This window comes from Oncorhynchus clarkii, chromosome 27, assembly GCF_045791955.1.
Source record: "Oncorhynchus clarkii lewisi isolate Uvic-CL-2024 chromosome 27, UVic_Ocla_1.0, whole genome shotgun sequence".
Taxonomy (NCBI): Eukaryota; Metazoa; Chordata; class Actinopteri; order Salmoniformes; family Salmonidae; genus Oncorhynchus; species Oncorhynchus clarkii.
Window position 1 is genome coordinate 6,490,887 of NC_092173.1, and position 21,713 is coordinate 6,512,599.

At 45.1% G+C, this 21,713-nt stretch overlaps 1 protein-coding gene across 2 annotated transcripts in view; it reads right to left on the reverse strand.

Moving 5' to 3' along the window:
- The window catches only part of LOC139385499 (sodium channel, voltage-gated, type IV, beta a), a 27,458-nt gene extending 9,297 nt beyond the window's left edge, over positions 1-18,161 (reverse strand). The window contains exon 1 of one of the 2 annotated variants that reach the window (XM_071130602.1): positions 17,341-17,856. In XM_071130602.1, coding sequence (XP_070986703.1) covers positions 17,341-17,434 — 94 coding nt within the window. In that variant the 5' untranslated portion in view covers positions 17,435-17,856. Of the gene's footprint in view, positions 1-17,340 lie in introns of both variants that reach the window. The other variant, XM_071130603.1, reaches the window with a different exon arrangement.
- Between the last annotated feature and the right edge of the window lie 3,552 nt (positions 18,162-21,713).

Genomic DNA, 21,713 nt, shown 5'->3' on the forward strand with positions numbered 1-21,713 from the left:
GTGATGTGATGATAATTGCCAATAGAAGGCTGGGTTGGTAGCCTGGGTACCAGTCTTTTTCTGCTAACATTCCACTCCACACATGGCACATGAGACGGAGTGCAAGGAGTGGAATGTTCGCAGAAACAGACTTGCACCCAGGCTAGTGGGTTGGCAACGCCACAACAAAAATGAAAAAGGCTCTGTAATTGTTGTTACTCTGATCAGTCAGATAGCTAGCAACAACGACTAGGAGCATGAATGCAGATGGCTTGTTTCAGCTAGCTAATGGGGCATGCAAAGCAAGAGTCCCCACGCTAAATCATCTGCATACTTTCTTCTCATTATATTTTTTTCATTAGCACGCTATTCCTCTTACACCATTTCATCTAGAAATGTCAATCAAACTTCAAAACGTGCAGACTGGTCTGGACTGAGTTGCTTGTATAAAACGTTACGATATACCGTATTTGATACTTTTTAAGCTATGAAACTTTTTTGTCTTTTCTTTTGTCCTCCATCCACTTTCAAAGGATTTCCTCACCATTCTAAAGGCCTCATTGTGACATCATCACTTTCAACGTTCCATTCACTGTAAATGCAACAATTACGAGGGGGTGTGGTATGGCCAATATACCACAACTAAGGGCTGTTCTTATGCACGACGCAACACGGAGCGCCTGGATACAGCCCTTAGCCGTGGTATATTGACCATATACCACAAACCCCCGAGATGCCTTATTGCTCTTATTAGAGCAGTAGAAATACATGTTTTGTCATACCCGTGGTATACGGTCTGATATACCATGGCTGTCAGCCAATCAATATTGAGGACTCGAACCATCCAGTTTATAGTGCAATTTTTGACACAAATCAGCTACGTCGGCCACTTTGCCAAGACAACAATTGCTTTCAAATCTGAAATTGGAACATGATCTGTTACCAATCTATCGATACAGCTGTTTTAGTAATTGCATTAATACTGCTTTGCTTTATCTTGGCCAGGTCGCAATTGTAAATGAGAACTTGTTCTCAACTTGCCTACCTGGTTAAATAAAGGTGAAATAAAATAAATAAAATAAAAATACATTTCCCTCAACTTTTTCCAAACAACTACCATTTTGACCACTCCACCAACAAGTCAGACAAAACTTAGAGCATATTAAATCTTCCTCTACCTCTCTGATTTTGAAATCTGAAAGCAGAACAGGAATAGCTTCTACCAATCAATAGGTAGAGCTCTTTTAGTAACCCATTGACTGCTTTTATTAAAGATGCAGTAATGTCAGAAGCTAGCAGATTCATTACTTACCAACAACAGCTGTAAATATCAATACAACTACATCACATTTTGAAATAAACTTTCCTGTCTTTGACTAACAACACTATTATGAATCTAGCAAAGAAGTTGTGTGGTTCAGAGTGCAGTATTAATTGAGTTTCATAGCACAAATGTTTGCTAGCATGTTTCTCAAACTGGCTTTAGCTATGGAGGGAGCAGGCCTGCTAAGGCAACTGTTGCCTAGCAACATGAGCCTCGGAGGGAGACAACATCTACATAGCACGACAAATTCCCATGATTTGTGAATCTGTTTTGGACCGAACAGCTTGCGTTAAGATTTCTAATGCATCTAATGCTTTTATGTTGGTGGACAACCCACCCGTCTATTATAAAGGTGTCCTTTAAGGCTGCAGTTATGGTGGGGTTGGAGGTATGTCCAATGCACAGGCTCCATCTGGAGCCAGCCCAGCCCAGTCCCACCTAGCCCAGCCCCACTTAGCACAGTCCCACCTAGTCCAGCCAAAACTAGCCCAGTCCCACCAAGGCTCTAGTTTTCCTTCCCTATGCTGAGATGAAGCCTCTCTTTCAGCTCCAAGGTCAATGGTGCTGTATATAGCCGAAGCTTTTGAATGGCTCATTTTCACTCTGACCGGTGGATGTGTGCCATTATGGAACAATTCATCGTTAGTGATGCCTATTACGATAGGAGTGTTCACATTTCAGCGGGTGTCACGGCTCTGTGGTCCACAGAGAGGTGATGATGATGCATAAAAATAAGATGTCTTCATGATGGGAAGCTGGGAGGGGGGTTTGTGTGTCGAAGGATGGTGGCTGCAGTGGTGAATGGTTGTGTTTGTGTGTCAAAGGATGATGGCTGTATGGGGGATGGGTGTGTTTGTGTTTGTAGAAAATGCATTCAACTTGTTAGTGGCATTGACCTATTTCCATTTTCTATACTGAACAAAAAGATATATGCAACATGTAAAGTGTTGGATCCCATGTTTCATAAGCTAAAATGAAATATCCCAGAAATATTCCATACGCACAGAAAGCGTATTTCTCTTAAAGTTTGTGCAGAAATTTGTTTACATCCCTGTTGGTGAGCATTTCTCCTTTGCCAAGATAATCCATCCACCTGACAGGTGTGGCATATCAAGAAGCTGATTAAACAGCATGATCATTACACAGGTGCACCTTGCGCTGGGGACAATAAAAGGCCACTCTAAAATGTGCAGTTTTGAGGGAAATTGCAATTGGCATTCTGACTGCAGGAACGTCCACCAGAGCTGTTGTTTAGATAATTTCATGTTAATTTCTCTACCATAAGCCACCTCCAACGTCATTTTAGAGAATTTGGCAGTATGTCCAACCGGCCTCACAACCGCAGAGCACGTGAATCCACACGAGCCCAGGACCTTTACCTCCGGCTTCTTCACCTGTGGGATCATTTGAGACCAGCCACACAGACAGCTGATGAAACCAAGGAGTATTTCTGTCTGTAATTAAGCCCTTTTTTAGGGAAAAACTCACTCTGATTGGCTGGGCCTGGCTCCCCAGTGTGTGGGCATATGCCCTCCCAGGCCCACCCATGACTGCGCCTCTGCCCAGTCATGTGAATCCCATAGATTAGGGCCTACTTAATTTACTTCAATGGACTGATTTCCTTACATGACCTGTAACTCAGTAGAATTGTTGCATGTTGCGTTTATATTTTTGTTCAGTATACTGTAATTTATTGCAGATCAACAGAAAATATGCTGTTCCAATGAATGGCAATACAGCCTCATGATTATTAAAAGAGTTGTCCTTGGCTGTGATTGATCAGCTATTTTAAAGCAACTTGCTAAGAAAAACAATTAACAATTCAACAGATCATTAATTGCATCGATTAACTGAGGCAATTACCACATTAGATCATACTTTATGAATATCCCATCTGAAATCTAACACCTAGCTCCTAACCCCTAGCCCCTAACACCTAGTCCCTAGACTCTATTTAAATTGCATCTGAACTCTAACCCTGTCATCCGCATTGTGTAATCAATATGGTGTGAATTCCACCTAGAGGGCTAGTTGGAGCTATTGGCATATAGTTTATACCCATCCAATCCACTGTCACATCTTGGCAGATTGTTCTTTTTACTGGGCCGCCGTGGCTAAGAATGACAGAGGTTGAGAATGACAGAGGCTAGCATCAATCACACTTCAGCAGAGGGAAATGACTAATGGAAGCAGAGGGAGAATGAGCGAGGGGTACCTGAGAGGAAGCTGGCGGATGCAAAACAAACTAACCTCCCTATTTTGTACTACTTCACGTTTGCCTTCCCTGGTATTCTCCCTTCTCCCTTACCTATTTCTAGGGATGCACATGCATAGACATACGGTACACACAAACACTTGCATGCCCGCACACTTCCCTGGTCAGCATCGCAATATATCCCTCCCTCCCTTTCTCTCTCTCTCTCTCTCTCTCTCTGTAATGCAGCAAAGTAATGCTGCAGCGGCTCAATATATTCTGTTTCTCTCTCTGCCTCCTTCTCTCTCGCTCTCTCTCTCTCTCTCTCTCTCTTCCTGGCACTCTATTTCCCTCCTCTTTGTCCCATACTCCCTGCTCATCTACTCCTCATCTTTACACAATTCATAGTGGTATTGTGGTGTTGTTGATGTTGGCCCTCAAGGGCTCTGAGGCAGCTATAAGCTGTGTGATGCCAGCAGTGCTGGGCTAGCTAGGTTGGGGACAGCACGGCCGGTCAGTCACGTGTGTGTGCGTGTGCTGTGGGTCCCTGGAGGGCAGGACAGGACTAATCTCTCAGTGGTTTTGATTTTAAAGAACCACTTTTCTGCTTATCAGTCTCAACTACCTGCCTGCTGCCTGGCAAATATATCACCTCCCATCACTTTGTCACACGCAGGCACGCACACACGCACGCACGCACGCACACACGCACGCACGCACGCACGCACGCACACACACACACACACACACACACACACACACACACACACACACACACACACACAGAAAGAGACAGAGACAGAGAGAGAGAGTGAGAGAGAGAGCGAGAGAGAGAGAGAGAGGCCTCCCGTGGACTTTATAGAAAAGGCTTGACTCCTCATCCATTAGCCCTGACTCAGCATACTGTTTAGTCTGTTGATGCAGTCAACTTGAAATTGTGGTGACACTGCTGTTACCGTAGTCTGAGAGTTTTACATTACTGTTTTACAACCCTGTGATATCCATTGAATGAAGAATATTTCTGCTCACCTGATACGTGTTATTTGCCTTGAAGTTTAAGAGCTAGTGTCTACTGTGGTGCTCATATCATGACTAAGCACATTTTTAAGCATGTGGTGTGTGTGTGTGTGTGTGTGCGTCTAAATACTTAAACTTGCCTGTCTGCGTCTCTGTGAGGCGTTTACTTGTTTGTCCTCTAAGATACATGTCTAGACTAGCAACCCAAACTCGTAGCCCCTCTGTCCTCTCCTGATTCCCTTAGAGGCCCTTGTGAATGCATCACAGCTGTGATACCTCATGCTAATCTCAGACTAAATCAAGAACAGCTATCCTCGACCTCCCCTTCCCCTTCCCCACCCACCCACACACAGACACACACACACACACAAATACACACATCCGATAACCAAGCGGAAATACCAGTTACTAAAGTTAGATCAGTTATTCCAAAAATGAGCCACAAAGGCAGAGGTTTGTGTGGGTACAAGGCCGGATTATATTCCTAGTCTCATCCTTTTGGCATTTATCTCTCGTCCGGGGACTGATCACTGATATAAAGTAACTGCTGACCTGGAACTTCCTGTCAGATGCTCCATTCAAACTTATGTTGTAATTTCTATTCCAAGGAAGTTGGGAAAAAAGAAAGGACACCCTTCTCAAAAACCTCCCCATCTGAACTGCCTGTTCACAACCCAGGAAGTGGCCATTGGACTGATGCACTCTCAAAAGAACATGAGGAGGAGCTCACGTGTGAGATCTCACCGCCCTCCGTTGACTTCGCTATCCCCTATTCATCATTCTTAGTTGAGTAATGGACTCCACCTGTCCCTTCCCCTCTCTTCCCCATCTCAACCATTCTGCCTCTCCTGCCTCTTTGACCTCGGAGCCACCATCACTCAGAATCTCTATCTAGCTGTTCCTCCTCTCCTCACCCCTGCCCTATGCATCCCTTCACATTGCATTAAAAACTCAGTCGGTTAATAATTAATCTGCCCTTGGTTCTCCCTTTTCCTCTAGTCTCTCCTCCCCTCGTCTCCCTCTTCTTCGTGGCAGGAGTGCCCACCACGTGTCTCTACAGGCTTGGTCAGACACTGGGGAAGACTATTTCCACTCAAACTTTTATTTATCCGTTCTTTCATGGGAGCTCCTAAAGTAACTAAGCTCTGGTACAAGGCATCTGTTTCTGTAGTCTCTCATCCCTCTCCTACTTCCCCCTTCACGTTCCTACTTCTTCACTAAGTTAAGCCTCTCTCATTCAATTTCTCTGACCCTCTCTTCCTCCATCTTCCTCTCCATGCGCATTTACTAGTGGCCGCTTGGCCTTAGCCTGGCGCTGGTCCCTTCAGCCCTCCGCTTAGTGACTACAGGAGTAGGCATACGGAAACGCATCCGGCGGTTTTATAACGCAGTCGGACAGAAACCTGTGAGTCACTCCGTAGACCTGAGAATGAGCCTTAACCTCAGCCTGAGTAGAGCAGTGAAGTACAATAAGTACACTCAGCCTGTGCAGCAGGCCTCTCTCTCTCTCTCTCTCTCTCTCTCTCTGGCCCTCTTACAGGCATACTGCTCCCCTCAGCTACAGCACACCAAAGCACAGTGCAGAGTGGAGGACATTATTCTTGGATCACTGTGGGTGACATTGCTTCAGCTACACTGGCGAAAGACAAGGAAACGAAGAAACGAACCGAAACAGCAGCACCACATAATGACATCAGACTCCCATTAGAACAAGAACAGAATTTGGATTTCTCTAATTTCCCAATATGTGCCCTCCCTTTGGGCATTGCCACTTTGAGAAGAGTCAATCGAGGTTGCCAAGTCTACCTTTAGCTGTGATCTAATCATAGAACACGGAACGCGGAGCATAATGGTTCTGGATGCCATTATAGAGATAATTTATCTAAGCATTTTTTGTTGAGCATCATCCTTTATCGTTATCTTTAGAAATGGTTTCCAATTCCAGTGGGACTGTGCCATACTGTGTTAGCACACATGAGGCATTGTTCAACTTATTTCAAAACAGGAAGACACACGAATTCAAGTCCACAATAGACCCACACAGCATAGCAAGCGCCCACCAACCCCAGGGATAGGAATTCATTCAAACATCTGCCTTCAATCAACTCCCCAGCCGTGACCCTTCGGTGTATACCTTCTATGTGCTGCATTCAGGCTCTCAATTTACAGGCATAACTCATTTCCCTTGTAACCTACATGGGAAATCTCTTGACGATTACTAGAACGTACCCTTCATACAAAAGGAAAATTGAACTGCTATAAATGTCTTTCTGGTTCATTTGGACTGGTTTTTAGGAAATATCCAAGAAAAACATTGATGCAGTCCTAGTTCAAATAAATTACAATCGAACTTATTCTCCCGAGGTACCTTAATTCATGAAGTCGTCAAGCACGCCCTCACAACCTTGACATACATAACCCTCCTGTTAATCTAAATGGCCCAACCACCGGTGATTTTAGTGCAGCAATTCAAATCATCCCCTCAGCAGGTGTGCAATACAAAAACAAGTGCCACTGCAGTGTTTCGGTCTCACATTGTAACCACGGACCACAGCAAGGAGTCTATTGTTACACGCTAATCCATGTACTTCAATGTCGCAAACGATGCCCGCACATGGTGTTAGTATTACAACACATTGCTATGCACAGGCCGTCAGCACGGTGCAGTAACACTACACAGGGGAGGAGTGCTGAGTGTCTGCGTGTGGTCTGGGGAGTACATATCTGTATGTGGGTGAGGGTTGATGACATTCAAAACTGCGTGTCACTCGCTCTCACTCTACCTGTGCTTGCCTGCCTGTGTGTGTGTGTGTGTGTGTGTGTGTGTGTGTGTGTGTGTGTGGGGGGGGATTCTTACGGTTTTGGCAGGGCTGTAGTAACTATTCGGCCTGTAAGGGTGGCGTGTGTCTGAAGAGGTTATGACATCAGATCGGGGTGTGGATGTAGGTATTAGCAAGGGTAGCTTAAGACGAGTACGGGTTGAACACCTGGTGCTGCCGGCCCGCCCCATGACCGTGGCACAGTCCAGACTAATCTGTGGATCAACAAGACGTCACGAGCTCATAACCAGGACACCCTTTCTATAACACCCGCGTCACACTTGTCACACACAGCGATCATTAAATGCACATGCCTCAGCACTTAAATGCAAACAAACATTTACACACAATTGTTAACCTACACGCAAGCATTCACGCGCTCACAGACACACGGACACGAACGCACACACACGCGCACACACACACAAACACATCCCTTCCCAACGCCATTTCCATTCACAACAACTTTAAAATGCCATCATCACAAGCCGTACCAAAGAACCTCTAAAAAGGCCAGACCCTTAGTTATAGTGGGGCTAAGAGGACAGGTGGAGCTAGGAAGAGAAAGGACCCCCCTGAACCCCCCCTTCCCCCATTGTAACCCCTAGAGTCATATGCTACACCATAATACATGATCAAAGTCTTGACCTCCCAAGACTTGGCATGCCAGTGCATTATCTCAGGAGTCAATAAACCCCAGGTATTTAATGGACGTCATGTGTGTGTACATGATTTGAACGGCTTAAAATCAACTATATTTTTAGCTACGCGACAGACATCCAACAGATATCCACCGGGGTAGTTTACATGGCTATTTCAGAGATAAAGCATCACTACCCCCTCCAGGAATTCAATGCCTTGGTAATGGTCAACGTTATCTGATCGCAGACCCAACCACATATCCGCCCAGTCTGATCCTGTAAACTTGACTTTCATATAAGGGGAGCTGAATGGAGCTTCAAGTTAAAAATACACGCTTAGAATTTAAAAAAATGTATAATCTAATCAAATCCAATGTTCTTGGTCACGTGCAGATATTTAGCAGATGCTATCGCAGGTGCAGCGAAATGCTTGGGATGCCAGCTCCACAGAACAAAACAGTACGCACAGTACAAAACAAAACATTGAAAGGAATGAATTAGTAAATATCAATACGATCAATGTCAGAATATAAATACATACAGAACCAGTCAAAAGTTTGGACACACCTACTCATTCAAGGGTTTTTCTTTATTTGTACTATTTTCTACATTGTAGAACAATAGTGAAGACATCAAAACTATGAAATAACACATATGGAATTATGTAGTAAGCAAAAAAGTGTTTCAACAAATTAAAATATAATATATATTTTAGATTCTTCAAAGTAGCCATCCTTTGCCTTGATGACATTTTTGCACACTCTTGGCATTCACTCAACAAGATTTATGAGGAATGGTTTTCCATCAGTTGTGAAGAATTACCCACATATACTGAGCACTTGTTGGCTGCTTTTCCTTCACTCTGCGGTCCATTTCATCCCAAACCATTTCAATTGGGTTGAGGTTGGGTGATTGTGGAGGCCAGGTCATCTGATGCAGCACTCCATCACTCTCCATCTTGGTTAAATAGCCCTTACACAGCCTGGAGGTGTGTTTTGGGTCATTGTCTTGTTGAAAAATAAATGAAAGTCCCACGAAGTGTAAACCAGATGGGATGGCGTATAGCTGCAGAATGCTGTGGTAGTCATGCTGGTTAAGTGTGCCTTGAATTCTAAATAAATCACTGACAGTGTCACTAGCAAAGCACCCCCCACACCATCACAACTCCTCCATGCTTCAAGGTGAGAACCACACATGCCGAGATAATCCATTCACCTACTCTGCATCTCACAAAGACACGGTGGTTGGAACCAAAACTCTCAAATTTGGACTCATCAGACCAAAGGACAGAGTTCCACCGGTCTAATGACCACTGCACGTGTTTCTTGGACCAAGCAAGTCTCTTCTTCTTATTGGTGTCCTTTAGTAGTGGTTTCTTTACAGAAATTCGACCATAAAGGCTTGATTCACGCAGTGTCCTCTGAACAGTTGATGTTGAGATGTGTCTGTTACTGGAAATCTGCAAAGCATTTATTTGGGCTGGTAACTCTAATAGAAGTATCCTCTGCAGCATAGGTAACTCTTGGCCTTCCTTTGTTGTGGCGGTCCTCGTGGCAGTCAGTTTCATCATAGTGCTTGGTGGCTTCTGTGACTACACTTGAAGAAACTTTCAAAGTTCGTCTGTGGATCTGAGGTGTTTAGTCCCGGGGTCCTTAGCCTAGTGGTGCACTTCGTGGGCACTATGGTGTTGTCACCATAGTACCAAAACCATAGTTACTATGCTGAGCTTTAGTCAATGAACAACATTGTCACATAGGTGTTCCTTTTGTCCAGGTGGGAAAGGGCAGTGTGGAGTGCGAATGAGATTGCGTCATCTGTGGATCTGTTGGGGTGGTCTGCGAATTGGAGTGGGTCTAGGGTATCTGGGAGGATGCTGTTGATGTGAGCCATGACCAGCATTTCAAAGCACTTCATGGCTACCGACGTGAGGGCTATGGGGCGGTAATCATTTAGGCAGTTTACCTTCCTTGGGCACAGGGGCTATGGTGGTCTGCATGAAACATGTAGGTATTACAGACTCAGTCAGGGAGAGGTTGAAAATGTCAGTGAAGACACTTGCCAGTTGTTCTGCGCATGCTTTGAGTACACGCCCTGGTAATCCATCTGGCCCCGTGGCTTTGTGAATGTTGACCTGTTTAAAGGTTTTGCTCACATCAGCTACCGAGAGTGTTATCACACAGTCATCCAGAACAGCTGATGTTCTCGTGCATGCTTCAGTGTTGCTTGCCTGAAAGCGAGCATAAAAAGCATTTAGCTCGTCTGGTAGGCTCGTGTCACTGGGCAGCTCACGTCTGGGTTTCCCTTTGTAGTCCGTAATAGTTGTCAAGCCCTGCCACATTCGATGAGAGTAAGAGCCGGTGTAGTAGGATTCAATCTTAATCCTGTATTGACGCTTTGCTTGTTTGATGGTTTGTTTCTCACAGTGTCTCCTGGTTTCTCCTTGCTGTCCCCAGTCCACCTGGCTGTGCTGCTGCTCCAGTTTCAACTGTTCTGCCTTATTATTATTCGACCATGCTGGTCATTTATGAACATTTGAACATCTTGGCCATGTTCTGTTATAATCTCCACCCGGCACAGCCAGAAGAGGACTGGCCATCCCACATATGCTCTCTCTAATTCTCTCTTTATTTCTCTCTCTCGGAGGACCTGAGCCCTAGGACCATGCCCCAGGAATACCTGACATGATGACTCCTTTCTGTCCCCAGTCCACCTGACTGTGCTGCTGCTCCAGTTTCAACTATTCTGCCTTATTATTATTCGACCATGCTGGTCATCTATGAACATTTGAACATCTTGACCATGTTTTGTTATAATCTCCACCCGGCACAGCCAGAAGAGGACTGGCCACCCCACATAGCCTGGTTCCTCTCTAGGTTTCTTCCTAGGTTTTGGCCTTTCTAGGGAGTTTTTCCTAGCCACCGTGCTTCTACACCTGCATTGCTTGCTGTTTGGGGTTTTAGGCTGGGTTTCTGTACAGCACTTTGAGATATCAGCTTATGTACGAAGGGCTATATAAATACATTTGATTTGATTTGATTTGTTTGAGGGCATAGCCGGATTAGTGTTTCGCTCTTTGAAAGCGGCAGCTCCAGCCTTTAGCTCAATGTGGATGTTGCCTGTAATCCATGACTTCTGGTTGGGATATGTACGTACGGTCACTGTGGGGCCGACGCCGTCGATGTACTTATTGATGAAGCCGATGACTGAGGTGGTATACTCCTCAATGCCATTGGATGAATCCCGGAACATATTCCAGTCTGTGCTAACAAAACAGTCCTGTAGCGTAGCATCCGCATTTGTATCCATCTCTGTGTGTGGAGTAAAGGTGGTGTAGAGTTTTTTTCCCCTCTGGTTGCACATGACATGCTGGTAAAAATTTGATGAAACTGATTTAAGTTTGTTTGCTTTAAAGTTCCTGGTCACTAAGAGCGCCACTTCTGGATGAGCATTTTGTTGTTTGCTTATGGCCCTATAGAGTTGGTTGAGTGCGGTCTTAGTGCCAGCATTGTTCTGTGGTGGTAAATAGATGGCTACTAATAATATAGATGAGAACTCGCTTGGTAGACAGTGTGGTCTACAGCTTATCATAAGATACTCTACCTCAGGCGAGCAATACCTTGAGACTTATTTAATATTAGACATTGCGCACCAGCTGTTATTGACAAGAATACACACACACCCACACCCCTCGTCTTACGAGATGTAGCATCTCTGCTCTGCCGGTGCATTGATAAACCCAATGTAAAAAAAAAATTTGCTCAACTTACCCCACTCTACCCTACGTTAATTACCCATTGGTCTTTCTGAGGCTGAGAGTTGTTTTTCTCCATTAGACTTACAAGAAAAATAGATGAAGTTGGTAATGCCAGAAAAGATGTTGGCTATTTCACCCCTGCTCTCTCACTTCTAGTGCAAACAAACACACAGATGAGAAGGGGCCTGGTTTTTCATCAGGACTGCACAGCCCTTCGTAAAGATGCACTCCAGGATCTTAAAGGTGCAATATGCAGAAATTGCCCTGCCATTTCCTCGTTGCAAAAATGCAAATAGTTTGCATAATTTCAGTTTATGTGACAAAACAAGCATTCAGAATGTAGATAGTTGTCGTGACGTTGACTACCATTAAATGTGAAGACTGTACATTATCAAATCAATTGGAAATCGGTCGCTGACATCCCCGTCTTCAAAGGGGGAGACACTCTAGACTCAAACTGTTACAGACCTATACCATCCTGCCCTGCCTTTCTAAAGTCTTCGAAAGCCAAGTGAACAAACAGATCACCAACCATTTTGTATCCCACCGTACCTTCTCCGCTATGCAATCTGGTTTCCTAGCTGGTCACGGGTGCACCTCAGCCACACTCAAGGTCCTAAACGATTTCATAACCACCATTGATAAAAGACAGTACTGTGCAGTTGCCTTCATCGACCTGGCCAAGGCTCTGTCAATCAAAGTATTCTTATTGGTAGACTCAACAGCCTTGGTTTCTCTAATGACTGCCTCGCCTGGTTAACTAACTATTTCTCAGATAGAGTTCAGTGTGTAAAATCGGAAGGCCTGTTGTCCGTACCTCTGGCAGTCTCTATGGGGGTGCCACAGGGTTCAATTCTTGGGTCAACTCTTTTCTCTGTTTATATCAATGACGTTGCTCTTGCTGCGGGTGATTCTTTGATCCACCACTAAGCAGATGACACTATTCGGTATACATCTGGCACTTCTTTGGACACTGTGTTAACACACCTCCAAACGAGCTTCAACGCCATACAACACTCCTTCCGTGGCCTCCAACTGCTCTTAAATGTTAGTAAAACAAAAAGCATGCTCTTCAACCGATTGCTGCCCACAACTGCCCAACTGACTAGCATCACTACTCTGGACGGTTCCAACTTAGAGTATGTGGACAGCTATAAATACCTAGGTGTCTGGCTAGACTGTAAACTCTCCTTCCAGACTCACATTAAGCATCTCCAATCCAAAGTTAAATCTAGAATCGGCATCCTATTTCACAACATACTACCCACCACTGCGACCTGTATGCTCTCGTTGGCTGGTCCTCGCTACATATTCATCGCCAAACCCACTGGCTCCAGGTCATCTATAAGTCTTTGCTAGGTAAAGCTCCGTCTTATCTCAGCTCACTGGTCACCATAGCAACACCCACCCGTAGCACGCATTCCAGCAGATATATTTCACTAGTCATCCCCAAATCCAACACCTACTTTGGCTGCCTTTCCTTCTAGTTCTCTGCTGCCAATGACTGGAACGAATTGCAAACATCACTGAAGTTGGAGACTTATATCTAACTCACTAACTATAAGCGTCAGCAGTCAGAGCAGCTTACCAATCGCTGGCCTACCTGGTTAAATAAAGGTGATTTTTTTCCCCCTCTATGTGTAATTTAATTACGTGATTAAACTAATCATGTAACTTTAATTGAATAGAATGTCGGGGCACCACAGAAAAAATGTTGTTTGTATTGTGTAATTTTCCCAAATACAACTCTTCAGATATTTTCATATATTATCAAAACAGTCGCTTATTAATGAATTGTACTTCATCAGTCTCATTACTGAATGTCGCAAACCCTTAGATATCTGAACGAACCCTAGCATAGAATCATGAATCAGCGACATACAAATTGGCTTAATTATTTATTTTCTAACGAACTTAATCAATCACAGAAATGCATGATAAACACACCATTAGTTATGCATTGGGTACTAAACATGACCCAAGGAAAAGTCCCTAGTGGACGAAACCGATATGACGGCTTGGTAGATAAAGGAAAGGGGGTGTGGAATGCTCAAGTGTTGGAGACTCATAGCTGATATCTACACCCATAGAAATGGCTAATACTTTAAATATGAACAACCGCTCAATTCGAAAATAAATTGCAATTGACATATTTACGTGCGCATGTCTTGTTGTCTCTCTCTGTGGTCGCCGGTCCATCTGCTGGAGAGAGTCGACAGAAAAGTCTCTGGTTGCGTTCCTAATGGATACGTCAGGCAGAGAATAGGTGTTTTGGCGGTTGTCGTATTCTTCGTCCTAGGCTATGTACATTTCCAGCTACAGACTGAAAAGGCCTCATCTAAGATTTGCTCCTGCTGTGGAAATGGTTTAGAGTTTCACAATTTCTAGCCGTGTACCAACGCTACATGCTGTATGGTCTCCTCGGCCTGTAGAGTTGTAGTTCGTAACCATTTGACATGTAGCTACCACTCCATACTTTTCTGGTCTCATGGTCTATCGTGTTGTAGTCATTTCAACGTGGGGACTCTGTCTTGATGTTCTCTGACTTTAGTTTGTACATTTTCTTATCCATTCCAACATGTAGCCACCGCTTCAAGCTTTTCTGGTCTTGTAGTTTTAAACTGTTTGTCAGCGGTGGCACGCTGTCTAATGTAAATGTTGTCGGAAGTTGGTTTTATAGAAGAAGGGGCTGTACCATGATGCCTAATGTAATGTCTGGTGTCACGGGGGCGTGGCCACTGGCTAGTTAAAACTTTATACCTAAACAATTATCTTGTTTAAAAGGACAACATCACATTACATCTTCTCACAAATAGTTTCATATTGAATCATATATTTTACACAACATTCAGGTAGAAAACTAATAACTGAGGAAGGTACACTTCCAGAGATATCGTTATCTTGTCCTACTGCCTCCTACTTCCTGATGTCACAAAATAAAACATCTTTGACATAAAATACCCACGGACCATGGGAGTTTTGGCCAGAGAAGCTCTTTAGTCTCCCAGAGGTTTCTTTCCTCTCAATATTCCATGGCAGCAAAGAGAGTTTCTACCAGGAATTTATGACCGTTGTAAAACCTGAGGTGGGAGAGAGAGTGGGAGAGGGGAGGAGCCACGATATACACCCAAAAGGGTCACGTCGTGACACAATCAAAGTACCATCTAAACTGCTGTGAAATATTTGTTCAATAATCCCCTCCAAAAATGTTTCAGCTGTTTCAAGCTGGTGTACAGAACCGAAAGTAAAAGACGCAAAATACTAAACTTAAGAACAAGAAGCATAGGAATAGCACACATAGAACAGATCTACCACTTCTTAGACTTGCTTTCAACGAGAATGACAAATCTCACATTTCTTTCTGAATTTCGTCAGGTCGCCCAAAAAGTTACATATTGCATCTTTAATTAAGCACAACAAATTTGTAACATATAGCACAAATTGGATTTGTAACTTAATACAAATTCCAAAAAAAAAACTTAAAAAGAAATTCAGGACGTAATGTATCATATGAAATGGATGACATAGTACACAATTGGAGGATGTAGTACACACAAAACGGGGACCAGAGTTGGCTCATGAGCACCACTTTCAAAACTACTGGCTGAAATTATACTAAAGTTTGAGAGCGCATCTTCAAGCCTCATGTTTTTGTGTTTTGTGTTTGGCTACATTCTGATGTGCAACTAGGATGTCCTAATTCCCTGACCTTCTATCCATCACCTGATGTAAAGAACAAGTCTACCAGCTAACATCTCTCATACTGTAGTCTAGTAGTCTCTCTATCCACTCTGCCAATGTAGAATGACCATAGGATCTAATGATATTATATGGGACATACAGGCACACAAACATGCCAACAAAAATATAAATCCTTCCCTGGTCTCTGATGGATGGCTCGGGGGGGTGTTTGCTTGCCCTACTATAGGCCTGGAACCCAATCTTTTTTGTTGGAGGTTAAACCATCCACCATACGCTAGGGGTTTATATACGAACATGCACATTAACCCCCCCCCCCCCCTGCCGCCGGAAAGAGAATCCAGAGAAAACTGGCCGTGGATACACACAGACAAGAGAGGCTACTTAACAGGGACGTCCTATAATCTAATCTAATATCATGTCACATTCAATCTCAAAAAAATATGCAAATGAAAAGCCTATTTATTACCGATAGCTCTCTGCTGTGTTAGCCTCCTTAGAATCGTATGCTAATTTAGATTCAAAAACTTGCTTTAAGATGTTTTGTGCAATCTTGTGACCTTGCTCTTGTTTGATTGGTGGGTTGATGTCAGTGCCAATAAGGCACTCACCTCAAAAGATGCTGAGCAGTCTTAGGGTTACCCCACTAAGAATTGTGTCCATATTACAGTAGGTGCTAACAATTAGCGTTAACAAACTGATATGATCATGTGTGGATTCTCAAGCTTGAGTAACTATATTGTATTACTGTACATTGTACAGCACTATGTGTTGAAAGCAGTCAGGTACTCTACTACAAAGCAAACCTATAGAGCAATGTGTATCATAATATACCACATCACCCAGACATACAAATGTAGGGTACCATGTGGTTGTTGGGTCATTGTTAAGTGGTCACACTAGTCTGTACATAGCTAAACAAAACACGTTAAAAGGATAATAAACAGATTGCAGGACGAAAACTGAGGAGAATGAGAATGGATGGATATCCTATGATTTGAGTAGGTATTGATCCAGCCTGCTCATTATCTGACTTTAAAAAAGATTTATTTAAATATATTTTCCCCCCCAAAAAATGTATTTTCCCCAAAATATATTTTCCCCCAAAATAAGATATTCCTCCATATATTCCTATACACTTCCCTCACTGTAGTAAGACCTTACACTTCATCCAGTCAGCTGTATAAGAAAAATATGTCCCTGATTAAGTGATATGTGTAAATGTACCGTGACAGAATGAAGTGCGTAGTTGAATCTGCATCGCTGGTTCCTCTGATGAGAAGACAGCGTAAAGGGCTGCCTTTTGACAACTACACTGTGTTCCTCACATGACAAATTCCATCCCACTGCCTCATCTAGATGAATATTGTCTTGTCCCATGGACCATTCCCTCCATTCCCCCCTAAAGATGTAAACATTGGACATTATGACACTCATTGACTTGACAGGGTCCATTGGCAGTGCCCATAATTCCACTTGCTCTAAACAGGATCCATTGTTACCGGCATCCTCTTATTGACTCTGGATCTACGCCTTGCTATCTCAAATTCACCCCCTCCACTCACTCTCTTAGTGAAATAGCAAGATGCAGCACTTGCTGCCCTGACCTGGCTAAAACACATGACTCTGGGTCTCCCGATATAGAAAAGCATGAGCCGTGTAAGCAAATAAACCCCCGCCTTACAAGCAACAAGTAAATGAGCATGCAACCCTGTCCTCCGGCGTCGGACACATTTCTGCAAGCTCGGCAGAACCTGCAGTGATTTGGCTGGCACCCCAGGGGTAGATGGAGGGAGACGGGTGCAGAGAGAGAGAGAGAGAGAGAGAGAGAGAGAGAGATAAAGGGATAGAGCAAGAGAGAGTTAGAGAGAGGAGACGAAAAATGCCAGTATAAAGTCAGCTTTTGGACTCACCGAGCAGAAGTGTGACGACAACACTGGCATGGACGGTGTCTCCTGAACGCAAACACCTGGACATAGTGAACCTGCCGCTTCCTTTGGACTCCATATCCTACTGGGTCCGTCTGGCAATCTGTCAGTCCGTCTGTTTATCTGTATGTCTGTCAGTCCTCCCCTGGATACACACTTTGGGTGTGTGTGTGTGTTGGCTGGAGCAAGCAGGGGTGCGGGTGGGATAGAGGGGAGGGGCAGGGTGAGGTGGGACGCAGAGCGAGCAAAGAAATAAAAACGCAAGACTTGTCAGTCTGCAAAGTCCTGCTGTGAGTGTCTCCCTCCTCTTCTCCCTCCTTTGCGGTGAGTCCCAGAGAAGGAGAGTGAATTGATGGCTTATTTCTGGATTATGAGTCCTGTCTACCCTTCTGTATGTGCCAGGCTGAAGGCAGACTGAAAGAGAGAGTAACAGAAAGAGACAGACGAAGGGAAGGCTCTTGCACCTGATCCAGACTCTCTCTCTCTCTCTTTGCTTCAGTCGCTCACTCTCACTCGCCGACACACTGATTATCTGCTGAATCCCTCAGCCTGAGAGCTAGAGCAAGCAGAGGAGAGGAAAAAAAAGTCACTCAGAGAGAGCGAGCATCTGCACCGCAGAGCAATGGAGCTGTGGAGGCAGTCGGGGGATGTCAGCGTTGCCCCTTACGGAGAGCTGCATGTGGGGGGAGGGAGCGGCAAGGACAGCAGAGCCTGGAGCTCAGGCAGACAGGCAGCAGGCAGCAGGCGGTATGTGTCTCCCTAGCCGGCACAGGGAGGAATGAGCGGGGAGGGAGAGCCACTGCAGCAGAGGCATGGAGGACAGAGTGAGCGAGTAGGAGGGAAAGAGGGGAGGGGGAGGGATGGGAGAGGAGAGGAGTTGAATGGGGACCTTCAGCCTGATTGCATCTGGGGGCTATCTCACACTAGAGGGTCCTGCAACCCACCCTGTATATCACTGCGCCCATTGCCGGGTTTAGGAGGGTTTCTCTGGGTACACTTCCATCTATACCCCCTTCCATCCTGGATCACCTCCCACCACTCTCCATCAACTTTCCATATATTTTAGAATAATGACTTTTCCTTGAAAGCTGTTTTTATTTCACCTAGCCACACACACTTGTGTTTTGTCTCCATGACTCATCTAATTCCCCCTTCATGTACCATTCCATGACTCATCTAATTCCCCCTACATGTACCATTCCATCAGTTCTTGTTCAATCCAGTTGGATTTCGAACAAAGAGAGTTCATTTTTTCTCTCTGTGAGTTTTAAAAACCGAGGGGTTCCTGCAAAGCAGGCTGTGACCAGTGAAGTCACTGAGCTCAACTACCAGATCAGATGCCACGCCAGATAATTGATGTGCATGCATGCACAGTACCATGCCGTTATTCATAGTCCTGCTAAAACATCTCTGTCAAATCTGTTGTTTCTGCAGCAGCATTGACGATACTTTATCACAAACGTGTTTCACTCTATCAACAAACTCTCCAAATAATGAGGAAATCAGAAAATACCACTAAAATAACCAACGTTTAAGAAAGGCTGTCGTAATCGCAATCACGTTGACTGATTTCCGTGTGCACGCACAGAATGTCCTGCACATGTTGCTTTGAACTTGACTGCCCATGCCTCGCGCTCTGCCTCTCTCCCACCCCCACCCTGTCACCCATATGATTGAGGGCCCTGAATGCGTGACCTCCACCACCTGTCACCGGTTGAGTGGGAGTAGGTGTCGGGTCACCCATTCCCATGGCAGTGGGTGCTTGATGCCTGGGGAGGGTGTGTGAGATGAGGGGTGTGGGTGTGTGAGAGGGGTGTGGAGATGAGGGGTGCGGCACGGTGAGAGGTACAGAGACCCCTTAAAAAAGTCACTGTAATTGACCTATGAGGGTTCACATGACAGAATCCAGAGGGGCAAGGGTCAAAGGTCATGTAAATGGGGATGCCAACAAAAACACTAAATATTGAGTAATATTGTATCCGAACATCCCCACTTTGATAAAGGCACTCCCATACACTCCACCAGTCCTTCCGACTACTAGTCTTGAGTGTGTAAAGGGGTGTGTGTGTGTGTGTGTGTGTGTGTGCGTGTCTGTGTGTGTGTGAGAGCTGCTCTATATGAGGTGATTGATGCTTGTCATTCAACATGATGTCAACCTTGATCTGAGAACAGCTTTCACCCTGGCATGGGAAGTGTGTGTGTGTGTGAGTTTGTCAGTGCACGTGTGCTTGCGTGCCTGCTTCCGTGCTTGCGTGTGTGTAGCACGCAATGCAGGGGTCTCCCGGGGAAGGTGACTCCATAATGAGTTTGTAAATAAATCTTTCGATGATTAATATATGGAGGAAACTTTGCCAGGAGCAGTCCAATAATAGAGCAGAATTCACAGCAATAATGAATATAACTGTGTGTGTGTTAATTGAATTGATTATTATGAAAACACTCGCACAGTCCTCACATAACACATTACATTAGCACATCAGCAGTGGATCATCTTCTTGAATTATTAATTGTCCCATATAAATAAAACCACCATGTTCACCACAATGAAATAGTTTTCACTGATGACGGACGTAAGGAGCTTCATGAGTGGTTTGATAGGGGCATCTTCACTGAGGCAGTGACAGTGCTGTAGAAGTGACACGTTCCTGGTGGGATTGACGGATTCATGAGTCTGCACCTTCCCACCACACACACATAAAACACATGTGCACGTACACGTGTATACACACACACGCAGTCCTTCTGAATTCAGGACGATGTGACCTTGGGCTAGATATTGCAGCATCATGTGTGTTGAGGAAGAGGGGCGGGGGGAATTGGGAAGGGAAGCAACTCCCATTATGTAGTCTGCAGTATAGCGCTGGGCAGAGGACGGGAGGGCGGGTGTGACTGCTATCAACTCAGAGAGATATGAGATAGGGGAGAGAGGAAGGGAAGGAGGGAGGGGAGCCGGGCGGTCGAGACGGGATAGGTGAGACCTTGGCGTGTGGCGGGATGGTTGGAATGGCGATAGGGTATAAATGAAAACAGTTTAGGGAGTATATTTGGGGGAACGGACAGTGAAGAGAGTGGCTATAGTGGATGATACGTGCCCTAGTATCTATAGCTCTCATGACTTGGAGCAAGGAAAACAACACAGAGTTCCCGGGATTCAGAACTCTGTCATTGTGCGCTGTCGCTGGACTTAAACGGGACAAACGTTTATATTTGGATTTCTGAAGCACACAATGGAGCCCTATGGAGTATGAGAAAGAAACGCATAGAGATGCTGTCACGACTTCCGCCGAAGTCGGCCCTTCTCGGTGTTCGGCGGTCGACGTCACCTGCTTTCTAGTCACCAGCGATCCATGTTTCAGTTTCGTTTTGTTTTGTCTGTATTACACACACACCTGGTTTCCATTCTCATATCACATTCCTTATTTAACCCTCTGGCATACATTTCTGTTCTGTCCGTGACTGTTTATTGTCGTTAGTGGTTGTGTTTTGTGCAAGTGTATTTTGTATGTTCCTATTTGGAATTTTGCTTGATTCTTTGAGTAAACTCAGTTGTGTTACTCAATACCTGTGCCCTGCGCCTGACTCCGCTATAACTCTGCACCAAATAGCTGACAGATGCCCCTCACCTGGAGACTGAGCGAAGAGTAAAGCACTGGGTGCTGAGGAGAGGGAACCATAGTGATCCTAGGAAATGACTGTCTGTAATTCTATGGACGGAACAACATGGTGGTGGGACGGACAAGAAAGGGATTGCTTCCCTCTACTACTGTGACTGAGGGGAGCATGATGAAGCAACACTCTTTGGTAGAGTGAGAGAGGAGGGGAGGGTTGGGCAGCGGACGGCTGCAGAGGGGAGGGGAGGGGAAGCGAGGGAGGACATGATTGGAGGACAGCTGGAGGGGAGACAGAGGAGGGAAAGTCTTCAGAGACATTTACGCATATAGAATGCTCAGCCCTGACCTAGCATTCACGCTCCTTAGTCTCTCTCGATCATTCCGTCCCTCTCGGTCTCTGCCTTCACTATGTCCCCTCCCTTTGCAAAGGTAAAATGGTGCATCGAGCCTCGCCTACCTGAGATTTAGAACTGTGACCTTAGCCATCCCAGTAAGAACTCAGGGAGACATAGAAAGGAAAGGAGGACAGAGCTGCTCTGCCCCCCCCCCCCCTCCCTCACCATCCCTCTCTCCCTGCCTTCCTCCCGTCCACCCTCTGCTTCTCCCCCTCCCTCTCTCTATCACACACACACACGCACGTTCTCTCTTCCTCGTAGCAGCCAGTGCATGTACAGGGCTCAGAGTAAGGCCTATATGCGAGGACACGGATGAAGATAGGTTGGGCTGTAGTTCTCATTTTGCTCCTTC